General features: G+C 62.1%; 2 protein-coding genes across 5 annotated transcripts in view; one reads left to right on the top strand and one right to left on the bottom strand.

Moving 5' to 3' along the window:
• The first annotated feature begins 2,608 nt into the window (after positions 1-2,608).
• Positions 2,609-14,116, top strand: SLC16A3 (solute carrier family 16 member 3). Of its 3 annotated transcripts, XM_070390132.1 has the most exons (6): positions 2,631-2,719; positions 9,169-9,305; positions 10,330-10,576; positions 11,011-11,154; positions 11,432-12,196; positions 13,076-14,116. In XM_070390132.1, the coding sequence occupies exons 3-6, from the start codon at positions 10,354-10,356 to the stop codon at positions 13,327-13,329; spliced, it is 1,386 nt and encodes a 461-aa protein (XP_070246233.1). In that variant the 5' UTR covers positions 2,631-2,719; positions 9,169-9,305; positions 10,330-10,353; the 3' UTR covers positions 13,330-14,116. The 3 variants fall into 3 exon arrangements, with proteins under 3 accessions (XP_070246232.1, XP_070246233.1, XP_070246231.1); XM_070390131.1 differs by lacking the exon at positions 9,169-9,305 and having other exon boundaries at positions 2,609-2,719; XM_070390130.1 differs by lacking the exons at positions 2,631-2,719; positions 9,169-9,305 and adding an exon at positions 10,008-10,133.
• Positions 13,383-14,522, bottom strand: part of CSNK1D (casein kinase 1 delta) — a 37,709-nt gene continuing 36,569 nt past the window's right edge. For both annotated transcript variants that reach the window (XM_070390133.1, XM_070390136.1), the window contains 2 exons: positions 14,240-14,393; positions 13,383-13,518 (listed from right to left, as the gene is read on the bottom strand). In XM_070390133.1, coding sequence (XP_070246234.1) covers positions 14,304-14,393 — 90 coding nt within the window. In that variant the 3' untranslated portion in view covers positions 13,383-13,518; positions 14,240-14,303. The remainder of the gene's footprint in view (positions 13,519-14,239; positions 14,394-14,522) is intronic.

Raw genomic sequence — 14,522 nt, 5'->3', positions numbered from 1 at the left:
GGGGCTAGCCCAGGGTGACTGTGGGGGACCAGGCACTGGAGCCAGGCCTAGGGTGGGTTGCCACTGGCCTTTTCTGCTCCTCCACTGCACTGCAGAATGGCACCCATTCCTTCCCTCCTGTGCTCAGGGCTCCCGGTCCTGGAAAGAAGACTGAAGCACCATGGGGGAGGTTGGGGCTTGGAAGGCCGAGGGTCTCAGGTGGCGGAGGTTCCTGGCCCTCCGTTCCAGGGGAGGGCCGGGGAGGAGTCTGCTCTGCCCTTCCACTGACTGGCAGCAGGTTGGTTTCCCATGCAGAGCCACACACAGCAGCCATCACTCTGCCACCCCACTTTGGTCTTCCTTCGCATCCCCAGTCAAAGCCAGGGGGGCTTCCAACCTCTGGGTGAGACAGTCCCTCTACTGCTAGAGGGTAGGGGGCAGGGGCTGGTAAGCAGGTGCCTGATCAGCCTGCCCCCTCTCTCCCCTCTGGTCTTCCATGGGAGACCATGTCTGAGGGGCCCTGGGTCTGGGAAACTGTTCTCTCCCTCCTTGGGGCTCCTGCAGGACCACAGCGTCCCTGGATAACCATCCCCAGCCCTCCCAGATGGACCCTTGGGGTCTCTCTCCTTCTGCAGGAGCAAGGGTGGACCCCAGGAACTCTCTCAGAGCACTGGGTAGGGGACTCAGAGTCCAGAGAAGACCCAGTCTTCTCTGAGTTCTCTGAGAACTCCCCGGTCTCATAGTTCAGAGAAGACCCAGCCCTAGTCTAAGGGGAGCTGGGAGAAGTCAGGAAGACCCCAGCCACCCCACATCTGTCTTCCTCGTTGGCCACTCTGAGCTCTTTCATTTGGGGGCAGGAGTCGGGGTTGGAGGCTGTAGGCCTGGGGCTCTGGTTCCTGTGGTGGTGGGGCACCAGCTCCCAAGTCTTATGAAGATGGGGTAGGGCATCCAGGTGATGGCAGGAGGGGCCCACGCAGGGCAGGGTGTGGGTCTAAATGATCTGAGGCAGAGCAGGGAGATGCCCCACCCCAGAGGTTGGAAGTCTCAGTACAGGGGTGGGATTCTCTTCTGTAGCTCTGCCCTGCACCCCCACAGATGCCCTCCCAGGTTGGTGTACCTTCTACCTCCAGCTGTGAGGAAGCCAGTAATCGTTGTTGGTTGGTGCAGGCAAGTGGGGGTATCACCTGAGACCCTATGGGGACCCTCTTCCTTCCCAAGGGCCCCTACAGACACCCAGGGTCCAGGCCAACTCAGTGGGTCTTCGCCTGGAAGGGCTAGGCAGAGCTGCTGTGGGAGGGCTTGGGCTGGGCTGCCTGCTGTCTTGTATATGCATGCCTATGTGGCAACCTCTCTAGCATGTGGGGGTGAGGGTGGTTGGGCCCCAGGCCAGGGTGGCAGCAACACCTGGCCCAGCCTCTGTGATTGCCAGGGCTCTTTGGACAGGGGATGGTGGTGGGTGGTCTCCCAGCATTCAGAAAAAAAAAAAGATCAGAAGTCCTCAGTGGACTTGGTGTCTCCAAAGGAGTGGTTGGATGGTGAACTCTGGGCTAGAAGGCCCACACCACCCTCTGCCCACCCCTCTTTACTGTGCCAAGGCAGGTGAGCCACCCCACTGGCCTCTGGAGAGGGTAATCCTCCAGAGGATGCACCCAGGGATGCTCACCCTGTCACCCTGTCTGGGATGAACAGGAATCTTTGAGATAAACCCAGAGACACCATTGCTTGGCCTCCTGAAGTCCCTGAACACTTGGGTGTCTCGGTGGAAAGTGTCCTGTGACTTGAGACCAGTCACCAAGAGGTGTCCTGGGCCCAGGCCACTCTGTGGTTTCTCTTTAAACCTTAGTTCTTTCCATGTTGCAGATGAGAAAACCCAGGTTTGAAGCACCTTGCCTAGGACCAGCTGCGATTAAATCTCCCCTTAGGTGAGGGTCTGCGGAGTATGGGGATGGGGAACACGCCTTGGGGCCCCACCATCCCCCAGCACAGCCAGGTTCTGGGAGCTCGAGAGGAGGAGCAGCGGTTGTATTTGGCTCCACAGGGGAAACGGAAGTCAGAGAGGATGACATCTTTGACCAAGATCACTCAGGCGGGGTCGGGGGACGGGCGATGTTCGCCTTCTCCCTCCTCCCCAGCCCAGGAAAAGGGGCGCCGGCCGCCCCGGAGAGAGCAGAGGTTTGGGTGGGGGCGCAGATTCCAGGGCGCTTGGCTAGGGTGACCTGCAAAGTCCCAGAGCTGAGTTGAGAGGTGAGAGTCCCACGGGTTCCGCGTGCCCTTGGTGGCGTGGGGTGTGGCTGGGTGCGCGCGCTCACTTGTCAGAGCGAGCGGCCCCCGGGCGCGGGGGGCGACAGGGGTCGGTGCCTCGGAGAACGCGGGACCCAGTCGCGCTGGGTACCAGCCCCGGCAGAGAGAGGCGAGAGCGTACAGAGTGGGAGACGAAGGGGCGGGAGGGGGCTGCGGGCCAGGGCTCCCAACTCAGCGCCAGGGGTTGGCGAGGTTGGGGGGCCGGTCTGAGGGCGCGGGGCAGCGGGACTGATCCGGCGAGAAGGCTCAGCCCGCGCCGCTGTCTGCGCCGTCGGGGAGCACTGGGTCGCCCCTCCCGCGGGGTCCCGGCGGGGCGGCGCCAGGCAGCGGTGACGTGCACTGGGGAAGTGCCGCGCGAGCGGCCGGAGCACTGAGTCGCCCCCGGCGCGGCGCCTGGCAGCGAGGCGGGCAGAGGCGCGCGGCGACCGAGCGGCAGCAGGTAGGCATGGCCCGATGCTCCGCGGCTCCGGGACCGGGAGTCTCCCAGCCGCCCCGGTGCTGAGTCTGCGTCCGGCCTGGGGGCGACCTGGGGGTCCGCGCTTTTTGCCTTTCACCCTTCTGGTTCGGGGGCACGCCGGGCACACACGAGCCCCCCACCTCCGGCGGCCCTCACTGAGGAGCCCAGGGAGCCAGCCGCACCCCCTTTGAGCCCTCGGACCTGGGTTGTGCGACCTCGACTTCCCCGGTTCCTCCGGGCGCCCCTCCGTCGAGCGACCCTCGGGGGCTGGGCACCGCCAGGAGGCGGCTCTGTGGGGTGGAGGAGCGGGTTCCGGGTATAAATAGCTCAGTTCGCTGCGTACGGCCTGGGCGCGCCGGCTATATTTGGTGGAGCTAACGCCTGGCCCGGGCCCCTTCCCGGGGGGGAAACGGGGAGCACGTATTCTCCCGGCCGGGGGGGTGGGGTGGGGTGGGGTGGTGGTGCCCGAGGGCTCACCTCCTTCCTCTTCTCACGCCGCCCTAAACACTCACCAACCCACACCTGCCCTCAGGCAATGGGTTCTGATGGGTAGAGAAATGGGGAACCCGCTCCAGGATCAGACTGGACTCCCCAAGCTCACTTCACCCCCCTCCCAGGTCCTGGGCTCTGGGAAAACCAGGTGGGGCCTCGGGGCCTTGGTTTATTTATCTGAAAAGTGGGTTGACAACTCACCCACCTGGATGCTGGCCCAGGCCAGTGGCCAGCAGGCCTGTGAATGGGAGGGAAGCAGTGGGGGTCATGGCCGCCAGGCAGGGGCAGGGAGTGCTGCCTGGATTCTGGGTGAGGGGCAGGCACAGCCCCTGGGGTCAAAGTGCTTCTCTGTCCCAGAGGCACTAGGCTATACATCCAGAGGTGCTTGGGACGACAGGATCACTCTGTGTGATGAACACGGCCAGGCTGAGTGGTCCGCAGGACAGCTGATGGCAGCCGGACCCATGGCCTTTATGCAACCCAGGTCAGAGAGGTTTGTCCAAAGTCAAGAGGAGGAGTGGGTGTGGTGAGGGTTGGAGGGTTCTGGGGTCCAGCACTTCATTCTGAAGGCCCAGGAAGTGTTCGGCTGTCAGATGGGTGCTGGGAGGGACGGGCAGATGGAGGAATGTGTCCTGGAGGATGGACTCAGCCCCTTGACTGATGGACAGAGGCTTGGGCTCAGCTTAAGGAGTTGCTCCCATGGTGGGAGGTCTGCCCCCAAGGGGCTCTGAGGATGGCGGTGGCAGTGCCCAGACAGGTGTGGCACCTTCCTGCCCAGTCTGTGGTATAGTCAGTGCCTAGGTTGGATATTGAGAGGCCCTATCCCAAGGCAGGCTCTGTAATGACCCCATGTGACCTTGGGCAGGACCTGATACCCAGAAGGCAACTCAGCTCTCACTCACTACAGCTGGACACCTCTGCTTGAAGGGCAGCAAGGAGGAGCAGGCGTTCATGCTCCTCAGGAAACTGACCAGGGAGACCGTGTGGAACAGGGTCTGTGGGGTCCCACTCACTGGCTGGTGGTGTCTGCAGGACAAGGCTGGCTTGCTCCAGGGCAGGACTCGCAGGGACCTAGCAGGTGTGCAGGGGGCCAGTGCCGCCCCTTCGAGGTGAGGAGCCCAGTAGAGCGACCCCAGGGCCTCCCGCGGCCCTTCTGGGAGGAAGCCAGTGGAGAAGACAGCCACGCAGAGCCATCAGTCCATTGGACGCGCCTCCGGATCAGGCGGGATCAGGCCTCCGGCGAGTCGGGCACTGGGCCCGGACGCACGGGCGGGGCGGGGCGGGAGCGGACAAGGCCTGGGGCTCCTGCCGGCATCGTCTCGGCTAGCGCAGACCTCCCGGCTTCAGTCTCCATCTGTGCGATGGGCCGTGCGAGGAAGCCGGTCACGGAGACCCAGCGTTCTCAGTCAATGTTTCGAGCGCCGGGCCGCGCCCACTTGGCCCAGCTCCAACGCGCGGACAGTGAAGAGTGCCTCGCCCGGGGGGAACCACGGGGTCCCCTTTGGCGCTCTGGGATGTCCAGTGCGGCTTAGGGGTTCGTTGACCCTGGTGGCCTTACGTGTTGGTCTTGCGCTCTGGCCAATACGGTAGCGGACAGGGAGGGCTTCTACTCCAGGCAATACGGCAGCGGCTCCTCCCTTGGCGCGGTCACGTCCCCCACGTCCCGCGCGCTGCCTGGCAGCGGGGCTGGGGCGGGGCCGCCCTGAGCATCCTCTCTTCCCACCCCCACCCGCCCCCGGCGCCCCCCAGGGTCGGCCGGATTCCCACCTGCCCAGCCGGAAGCTGAAATAGGAAGGATCATCCATCCTGCTCCCTGGGGTGGAGATTGGGGTGGGGGTGGGGGATGGCCGGGGTTCCACTTCCCCCTCCCCAACCGTTCTGATCTCCTCAGCCAACTCCCCCACCTTCTACTTGCTCCAAAGCCCCCAGGTGGTGGTGGTGGGAGCTAGGAACCCAGTTTTGGTGGAAGGGTCCCTTCCTTGCTGGTGGGGCTTGCTGACACAGAGATCACCTTCTGGGCCTTGGTCTTAGGTACAGTTTAGGTCGGGGGCGGGGGGGGGGGGGGGCGGGGAGCGGCGGCGCTGCAGGGAGTTGAGTGGGACAAGGTGGCCACGTGGATGGGCAGCCCAGGCAGGGCCAGGCTGGACAGGGTTGGGTCCAGACCTGAGGGGGGTTAGCTTGGGCCTGCTCAGCTACCTTCAGGCCCCTCCTCATTGCCCTCTGAGCTTCCTAGAGGAGGGGGCCCCCCAACAAGGTAAATAAAAAAACATCCCCGGGGCAACTCTCGAATGGCCTTCTTGTCATAACTGGGTGATGGAGGTGGAGAATGACTCAGAGCTAGGGGCTGGCCTGGGCGGCAGTGTCCAGTCTGGTGAATGAGACCATTGTTTCCACCCCACTGGCCCCTACAAGACATGAGCCTATAGGAGAGCTTGTGGGAGCACTGGGCATGTGCGTGGTCAGAGAAAGTGGGGTGGAGGGCCCAGCAGGCTCAGAAGGCCTGGATTAGACTTTCACCCACTGCCCAGCTCCCACCTCCCCAGAAAAAGCCCCAGGCACCTCCCTCCAGTCACAGCTCCAAACACCGATGAGGGCAGGGCTGAGATGTGTCCTGTCCCGCCTCTTGGAAAGGAGACAGGCACTCTGATCAGAGTGTCCTGAATCCTCTGGTTACCTGTGCACAACAGGAACTGCAGGCAAAAGAAGAAGGGGAGCCCCTCCCTCCTCCAGAGGGTACAGCCACCCCTATGGGTTTCAGGGGCCTTGAGGCCTGAGGAGTCAGGAGATAGCCTCACTGGGCTGTTTCCCTGTTACTCAGGCATGTCTTCCAAGCCTTCTGGTGCGGGAAGAGTCAGGAAGGAATGTAATTGCCCCTTTCTTGCCCCGCCCACCTGGAGCTGGTCTCCAAGGACTAGAGGTCCAGTTAGGTAACTGGCCAGGCTGGAAAGTGCACCGACTAAGCACGTGGGACAGGCCACAGGCTCTGGGGCTGGAGGCCCCCTACACTGAATGCCCCTTTCCTGGTTCATGGCCTGGACTGAGGTGGGTGAGGGAATTGCCAGTACAGAGGCCTAAGGGGCAGCAAGCCTGTGGCTGGAATGGAGTGGCAGAAGGGGCCCAGGAGGTGGTGAGGCCACCAGGACATGGTCAGGGCTGGCTCTGAGGTGGGGGCGTGGGGTCAGGTTGGGAACACGCTGGTATGAGGTTTGCACTAGCTCTTTGGGTGCAGATGTAGGGTTGGGGGTGAGGCTGGGCACTCTCGCCACCAAGGACACTCAAAGCCGGTGAATGTAGGCAGAGAAGGGGGCCACGGAAAGAGGGGTGATGCAGAAGTTTGGAGCCTCACCCCAGCTAGGACCCTCACCCAGATAGCCAGTTGGCCCCTGAGGCAGCAGCTGGCAGGGGCCCCTGATGTAGGAGGGCATGAGGGGTGGGTCATTCAGAGGGATCTCTGTACACGTGCCTCTTTGGGCCAGGACCTGGGGGCACCCCCTGGAGCCTCACCTGACCCAGAAGTGGGCACACATACCCACCTGGGAGATCAGCTTTCCGAGGCCTGGAGGGCGGGTTATTTCTGGGCTGGGAACGTGGTTTACGTGCTTCCCTGTGAGAGTAAATGTCACTGAAAGGACAGCCGGCCGGCATGTGCTAACAGATGTGCTGGTGCCACCTCCCTCTGCATTGTGCTGAGGGTCCCCGACCAGTCCCTGAGGGGGCCGCTCCTCCCACTCTAGGTTTCCCTTGGCGTATCAGACAGCCTGTGCCCCAGCCTGCCTCCTCCACAGGACAGGCTGGGCTGATGAGGCCATTTTGCTCTTGGAAATTTTAGCTGCCCCCACCCCCCGCCATAAATACACAGAGCACTTCTGGGTGAAATCCCTTTGCCCCCAACCTAGAGACCCCTGCTCTCCATCTTCCCCTGCTTGCACACCCTTCCCCATTGCAAATTGAAGTTCACTAGAAATCTCCCTTTGAGAACCATCTGGTGTGGGGAACAGGGTGGGGGTCATCTCAGTGTGGCTGCAACCTGGGCTGGGGGGTTAGCCGGGAGAAAGCAGTGTCTCTGGGGTGTTCAGGGGATGGTGGGAGAGATGACCACACAGGACCTTGACCTGTGTGATGTGAGATGGCCCCCTCCTTGTGTGAGCCTTGACCCCTACAGGTCCTGGAACACACTGTACCCTCCTGCCTCTGGGCCTTGGCACCTGTCCCTCTGTCTCCTCACCCTCCCCCATGCTCTTTCTCCTCAAGATCCTGGAGGCCTCCAGGGAGGACCCAGCCCTGGTGGGCAGAAAATAGGGCTTCAAAGGTTGTGGTGCCCATGATTCCCCTGGTGCCCCAGGTCTGGCTGGTGGAACCAGGGAGATCTTAGACGGAGGCCCTGTCTTATACCTGTGGGTTTATAAGTGTCCAGCTATTCCTAATTGCTCACCCCCCACACACTCTCCTCTTTGGCCTCCACATGATCCGTTTGATTTACTTTACAAAGCTCATAACCCCAAACAAGCCAGGATACTGAGGACAACCAATCCCGCAGTGTCCCCGTGACCACAATCACGACCACTGTCCGGGGTCCTGGGTCAGGGAGTCGTGTGTTTTCTGCCTTAGTGTCATCGCATCGCGGAGCATTCACATTCCTACGAATATACTTAGTTGTTTTTTGTTTAGTATCAGTCAGCTGCATGTACCTTAGAGACCCTTTAAACTTAATGCTCACAAGGGGAAGGGCAGAGGCTCAGCCTCCACGGCCTCCAGTGAGTTTGGGATGGCATTTGTCCACCTGTCCCCTACCAGGCTCAGGCATGTGGCCATGTGACCCACGGCAGGGCTCTGGAGAACCTGGGGTGGTCCACTCTGAAGCTGTGCTCAGACTGTCGGGGCGCAGGGGCCCTTGTCTTTCCTCCAGTCCTGTCCCAGGTTCTGTGTGGCCTCAGATGCAGAGGTGGCCACCCAGGGGGCTGCGCCGGGTCATGGGGCTGTGCCTGCATTTGCAGGAGGATGAGGGCTCCCTTGACAAGGGTGCCCCCGTGCACCTTTTGGCTGTGTCCCCAGATGGCTGCATGGCTCTTGCCCTCAGACATACCCTCCATCCTGTTCACTGAAGTCCAGGTGTCTTCTGAGCACTGGGGTCTGAGTGCAGGGAGAGGTGAGGGCTTCTCTTGGGTTTCCCAGTGGCGCCTGTGGCCCTGGCCCAGCTGAGAACCAGCGCAGGCTCTGAAAGTGGACCTCTGGCCCAGTCTGTGGGTGACGGCAGGGCTGCTGTTCTGCTCCAGTGGGCTGTATCTGCCTTGTCATCACCCTGATAGCCAGCTGGCTCCTGGGGTCCAACCATCAAAGGGTGGTGCTCAGACAGCAGCTCCTGCTTGTAATCATCTACAAAGCCCCTAACCCTGCCCCCGCCCAGACACCCTCTGAATCAAAGCCCAGGATCCCCCCCTCCTCCACTGCTGGATCACAACCTGGATACCCCTTCCCCATACTGAATCAGAGTCCAGATCCCTCCAGACTACTGAATCAGGGTCCCTGGAGGGCACAGCCCCTGTGGCCAGGGTGCTGGGGGGCAGGCTGGAGGTGGGGGTGGGTGGGTCTTATTCCCCACATTCTTTTGCTCTGCACATTGAAGCTGTGCTCTGACAGGCCGGGCACAGAGGCCCTTGTCCTCACTCCAGAGTCCTATCCCAGGTTCTGTGGAGCCTCCGATGCAGGACTGGCCACCTGGAGGGCTATGCCAGGTCAACAAGGATCCGAGGAAAAGGGGAAAGGGGTGGAGCCACGACAGATTACGAAACCCAGGCGGGCGGGCTGATAGGAGGGCGGCTAGGAGGGCGGCGGTGCTGCCTGTGCAGCTCCCCTGGTCAGGAGGTCCTTGGGCGTCACGCAGGTGGAGTGTTTACACCACGGAATCGGCAGATACTACATATCAGGGCTTCCTCCACCAGGGAGCTGGCTTATAGCTCACCACGGGTGGGGAGACAAGGAGCTTCAGTGGGCAGCGAGTGGCTGGATCCAGCAAGCCCTCACTTCCCCACGCCTGCAGCAAAGAGGCCTACTCTGTCCTTGGAACAGCCTCTGTCAGGTGAGGCTGATTTCTGGGATTTGGGGATTTCTGGAGCGAGGATCAGGGACGGGTTGGGGATGAAAATGGGCGGGGAGGGGAGGATCTTCAGGTGGAAATCAAGTTCCTGGGCCTCAAATGAGCTAAGTTCCTGGGGTTTAAAAGAGGGAAGTTGACCCCAGGCTTCCGCGGGTTTGGGGCTGACAGTGGGTGTGGCCAGCTTCCACTGGGGAGCCTGGGGGCTGCAATGGTTTGCTCTGGTGGGTTGGATGGAAGCGTGTTCTTCCTGCCGTTCCCTCACCAGAAGAGTTAAACTCCAGCAGCCGGACAGAGGTAGGTGGGTGATAACAGGATGGGACAAGTCAGGGCCAGCACAGTGACCCTCAGCTGCACCGTCTGCTCCCCCACTCAGTCCCTGCACAGCACAGCCTTGTGTGTGCCTCCTCAGACTCTCACTTCTGGTGCAGTGCAATCAGAGTGGGAAGGACGAGGAAGCCCTGTCCTCCTGGGAGTGGGAGAGCAAGGCTGGCCACATCTAGACTGAGGTCTCGAGGGACAGCACCGCAGACCGAGCCCCAGGCCCCCACCAGGCCTGGCTTCACTGCCCGAGGTGCTGGCGGCTAGAACCACGCAGCTTCCTGACACAAGGTCAGGCGGGAGGCCAGAGCACAGCTGATTTCCCCACTGGGGTCTGCCCTCCTCAAGAGGTAACCTGAGACCTGGCTGAGCCCAAAAAAGCCACTGCCCTTTAGAGCTAGTTGTGTGGGAGCAGGCCAGGCCTGCGCAGGGGAGGGAGGAGGAGCTGCAGCTCTGGTCACCCCACACCCTGCTGCCCTGCACCCAGCGCAGGTGAGGGGCAGAGGCAGGGCTCTCAGGTATCATCAGGTGGCGGCCCGGCCCAGAGCTGAGCTCCTACTGGGGACTAGGGCCTGAAGGAAGGGGCAGCCCTTCCGGGTGCCTGCTCTCAGCTACATCTGTGTCCCCATGCTGCTGGGCTGCAGCTGGGTGACTGACAACTGAGTCAGCCTGGCTTCCTCTTTCTCAGGACGCAGAATCAGCCCTCCTGGCCATGGGAGGGGCAGTGATCGACGAGGGCCCGACCGGCATCAAGGCCCCGGATGGGGGCTGGGGCTGGGCCATCCTTTGGGGCTGTTTTGTCATCACGGGCTTCTCCTACGCCTTCCCCAAGGCGGTCAGCGTCTTCTTCAAGGAACTCATGCGAGAGTTTGGGATAGGCTACAGTGACACGGCCTGGATCTCCTCCATCCTGCTGGCCATGCTGTATGGGACAGGTGAGCAGGGGCTGTCGTGCCAGGTGACCACCTCTGCAAGTTCACCAAGTTCATTTCTGGGCAAAAAGCCCTGGGGGCTGGGGGCTGGGTGGTGCATCCAAGTGTCCGCAGCCCTGGTTCCCCAGAGACAGCTGGTGGGAAGCCCTCGAGGGTGCCATGGTCTCCAGAGGGCAGGTTGGCACGGCCAAAGCTGTCTGAGACCCTGTCCAGAGGGCCGTATCCGCACAGCTGTGCTGGATCCCAGAGCCGTCCTCGCTGCCTGCACAGACCAGTCAGGAGAGATGCCTGGGGACCGTTGCTTTACTTAGGAAGACACGCGAATGTGGTCCCCTGTGTCTCCTGCGCCGGGATGAAGGGGCATCGGGGAGGGGCAGGTCTCCCTGGACCTGGACAGCCTTGGTCCCGTGCCTTAGCTGCTGTCCCTCACCTGCCAGGCCCACTCTGCAGCGTGTGTGTGAATCGCTTTGGCTGCCGGCCAGTCATGCTTGCAGGCGGCCTCTTGGCGTCCCTGGGCATGGTGTCTGCGTCCTTCTGTGGAAGCATCATCCAGCTCTACCTCACCACAGGGGTCCTTACTGGTGAGTGAGGCCCCGCCAGGAGTGGAGTGGCCGGGTGGCAGTGGTTCCTGTTGAAGAGATAGGGCCTCCCGGGGGAGGCCAGCTGTGGGGTGGCCCTGCCAGGCTCCCATCTGTCCCTTGCTCCCCGTCTCTCCCGGACACGTGGGCTGGTGTCGGGGACACGCTGAGTCCCCTCACTTGGATGCCTCAGGTCCACACAAGAATCGTTCAGGCGGGTGCCCGTGCCTGGGAGAACCTGGGCCGGGACACCTGCACTCACCTGCCTGCTCCTCTCCAGGCTTGGGTTTGGCGCTCAACTTCCAGCCCTCACTCATCATGCTCAACCGCTACTTCAACAAGCGGCGCCCCATGGCCAACGGGCTGGCGGCAGCAGGCAGCCCGGTGTTCCTGTGCGCCCTGTCCCCGCTGGGGCAGGTGCTGCAGGACCACTATGGCTGGCGGGGCGGCTTCCTCATCCTGGGTGGCCTGCTGCTCAATTGCTGCGTGTGTGCCGCGCTCATGCGGCCCCTGGAGGCGCCCCGGCAGAGTTCAGGTTCGGGGCCTGCACCCCAGCGGCCGCCCCGGCGGCTGTTGGACCTGAGCGTCTTCAGGGACCGTGGCTTCGTCATCTATGCCCTGGCCGCCTCCATCATGGTGCTGGGGCTCTTTGTACCACCTGTGTTTGTGGTGAGCTATGCCAAGGACCTGGGGGTGCCCGACACTCAGGCGGCCTTCCTGCTCACCATCCTGGGCTTCGTCGACATCTTTGCTAGGCCCACCGCTGGCTTCATCACGGGGCTCAAGAAGGTGCGGCCCTACTCTGTCTACCTCTTCAGCTTCGCCATGTTCTTCAACGGCTTCGCCGACCTCACGGGGTCCACTGCCAGCAACTACGGTGGGCTGGTGGTCTTCTGCATCTTCTTCGGCATCTCCTATGGCATGGTGGGGGCCCTGCAGTTCGAGGTGCTCATGGCCATCGTGGGCACCCAAAAGTTCTCCAGCGCCATTGGCCTCGTGCTGCTGCTGGAGGCCATAGCTGTGCTCATTGGGCCGCCGTCCGGAGGTGAGTGCTGGGGGTTGGCAGCAGGGGCGTGAGCGGCCTCACCTCCCTGGGCCTGGCTAGGCCCTTGGGCAGTTTTCACAGCTGCTCTTCCTGGGAAGGGGACTCACCATGGGGAGCTCTTAGCTGGAAAGGCCTCCACCACCTCTCCCAGCCCTGTGTAGCCAGGTCACCATGTACCTCTGCACATGGGCAGCTGACCTCAGTGGGGGAACACAGCCTCTTATACATCCCAGGACCCACTTGGTTTCATTGTGGGAGGAAGCCCATGGGCCTGAGCTGTGGTGATGGCTCTAGGGTGGAGTCCTGGTCCTTCTTTCTGGCTGTCCCCACACCCCGGGGACACTCAGAGCTGAGGCCAGGGTTGGCTTTTGTTACACTGGACTTTTATTTTTTGATAGCTGAGAAGATAGGGGTTGGGGACGTGAGACTAGTGTGGCCAAGGCCCTGCCAAGTCTCTGCACCTGGGTTTGGGTCTCTCCAGCCAACCCTGTAGGCCCTCTACCTCCCACTTGACCTTGGGCCTTTTGCTCTTCTTGCCTGGGGTGGGGAGGCAGGGTTCTGGTGTGAAGAGGTGCCTGAACTGGGGTCCCAGGGTCCTTCTGGAGTCCAGGTGGTTCCTGTGAGGGCCACTGTGGCAACAGGCAGCAGGGTCAGACCCCTCAGGAGGCCTTGGATGAGGCCCCCATTCAAGGCTCTGCTCTAAACCCTTGTCAGATCCACTCTGCTTTAGCCTCTGGGTCTCTGCTGCCTGGGGTGGGGTTGGGGGGTGGTGGGTGGTGAGGGTGGCTGCCTCAAGGGTCCCAGGCTATCCTGGTGACTGGGGGTGGGGTTTTGGTGGAAGCTGCAGCCCTGGGCTGACCCTGTCTCCCTGCACTGCAGGCAAGCTCCTGGATGCGACGCACGTCTACCAGTACGTGTTTATCCTGGCGGGGGCCGAGGTGCTGGCCTCCTCCCTTGTGCTGGTGCTGGGTAACTTCTTCTGCATTAGGAAGAGGCCCGAGACGGCCACGGAGGAGGAGCGCCACAAGCCCCCGGAGGATGTCAGGGTGGACTCCCGGGAGGTGGAGCAGTTCCTGAAGACAGAGCCTGAGAAGAACGGGGAGGTGGTTCACACCCCGGAAACGAGCGTCTGAGCCCAGGGAGGACGGCAGGGGTGCAGGGAACCGGACAGAGACCGTCAACGCTCGTATTTATTTCACAAACAGGACCAGCTTGGGCGGGGCCTTCGGCTCTGCGCCGGCTGCCCGGGCAGTGGATCATCACCCGATCAGTGTTTTTCAGGGGAAGGTGGCGGGGTGGGAACGTGTCATTCCGAGGCGGATCTGTGGTGAAGCCAAGCCGCGAGGTTATGAGCCGTCTGCACCAGGGAACCCACCTGCTGACCCCAGGGAGCCCAGTGCCCACCGCTGGGCTCAAGGACCCAGAGACCCGACGCTTTGGAGACAACACGACTTTAATCAGGGGGTGGGGCCGGGGACAGCTACGGAGCGGGCACTGCCACAACAGGCCTCCCCATGTGCCCATGAGTGCCCTGTCCTACCGGGTCTCCTGTGTGCCCCAGCCCACCCCTTTTGAGTGTCTTAGTGGACAAAGCTCCCTCCTTCGCCTCTGAAAGGTTTGAGATAAACCTGCTCGCTCTTAGGGACAGCGGTCTAACCGTTGACCCCAAATCTCTTTCTCAAAAGACAGCCTGCTTATTTTTACAAATTGGTTTCAGTCCTCATCAGCCACGTCAGCCTTCTAAGTACTGCTCGTTCCGGACCCTGTCCTGCTGGACCTCAAACGGCTCAGCGTGTTCACACAGCACCCTGGTGGTCGGCAGGGAAGGGGCCACACTGCGGGGATGTGGACACCTAGGCTGGGATGTACATGTGGTTTCTGTTCACTGGTGTGTGTTTGAAGAAAATGATCTGCCTGCTTTTGTTTATTCACCCCTTGGTTAGCTGACAGTCATCCCACGTGGTCAGCGCCCAGGGCTGGTATCTGGTCCCTGTCCTTTTGGAACAGCCCTGCTCAGCCTTGCCCTGGGTACCTCACACCCACCTGCCCTTGTGGCCAGCGGTGGCCTGTGTGGCTGGGAGCCCGGTCAGAGGCCGCTGGGGCCGCCTCAGTAGGTGGTGCGTCGAGGGCGCTGGGGACGGCAGCGGGCACCCTGGCGGGCCGCGTGCAGCCGGAGAGATGCCACATCCCTGCTCCTCTGAAACGAAAAGCAAGGAAGAGCTCACATCCTGGGCCCCCCTCCCCAAGAGGTGTTGCCCTAAGGGGGCTGCTGGCTCCCTCCTCCATCTGCCCCTTGAGCTCTATGAGGGGGCTGGGCGCCTGCCTG

This window comes from Bos mutus, chromosome 19 (assembly GCF_027580195.1).
Source record: "Bos mutus isolate GX-2022 chromosome 19, NWIPB_WYAK_1.1, whole genome shotgun sequence".
NCBI lineage: Eukaryota > Metazoa > Chordata > Mammalia > Artiodactyla > Bovidae > Bos > Bos mutus.
Note: the sequence above shows the minus strand (reverse complement) of the source record. Positions and strands in the feature narration are given on the sequence as shown.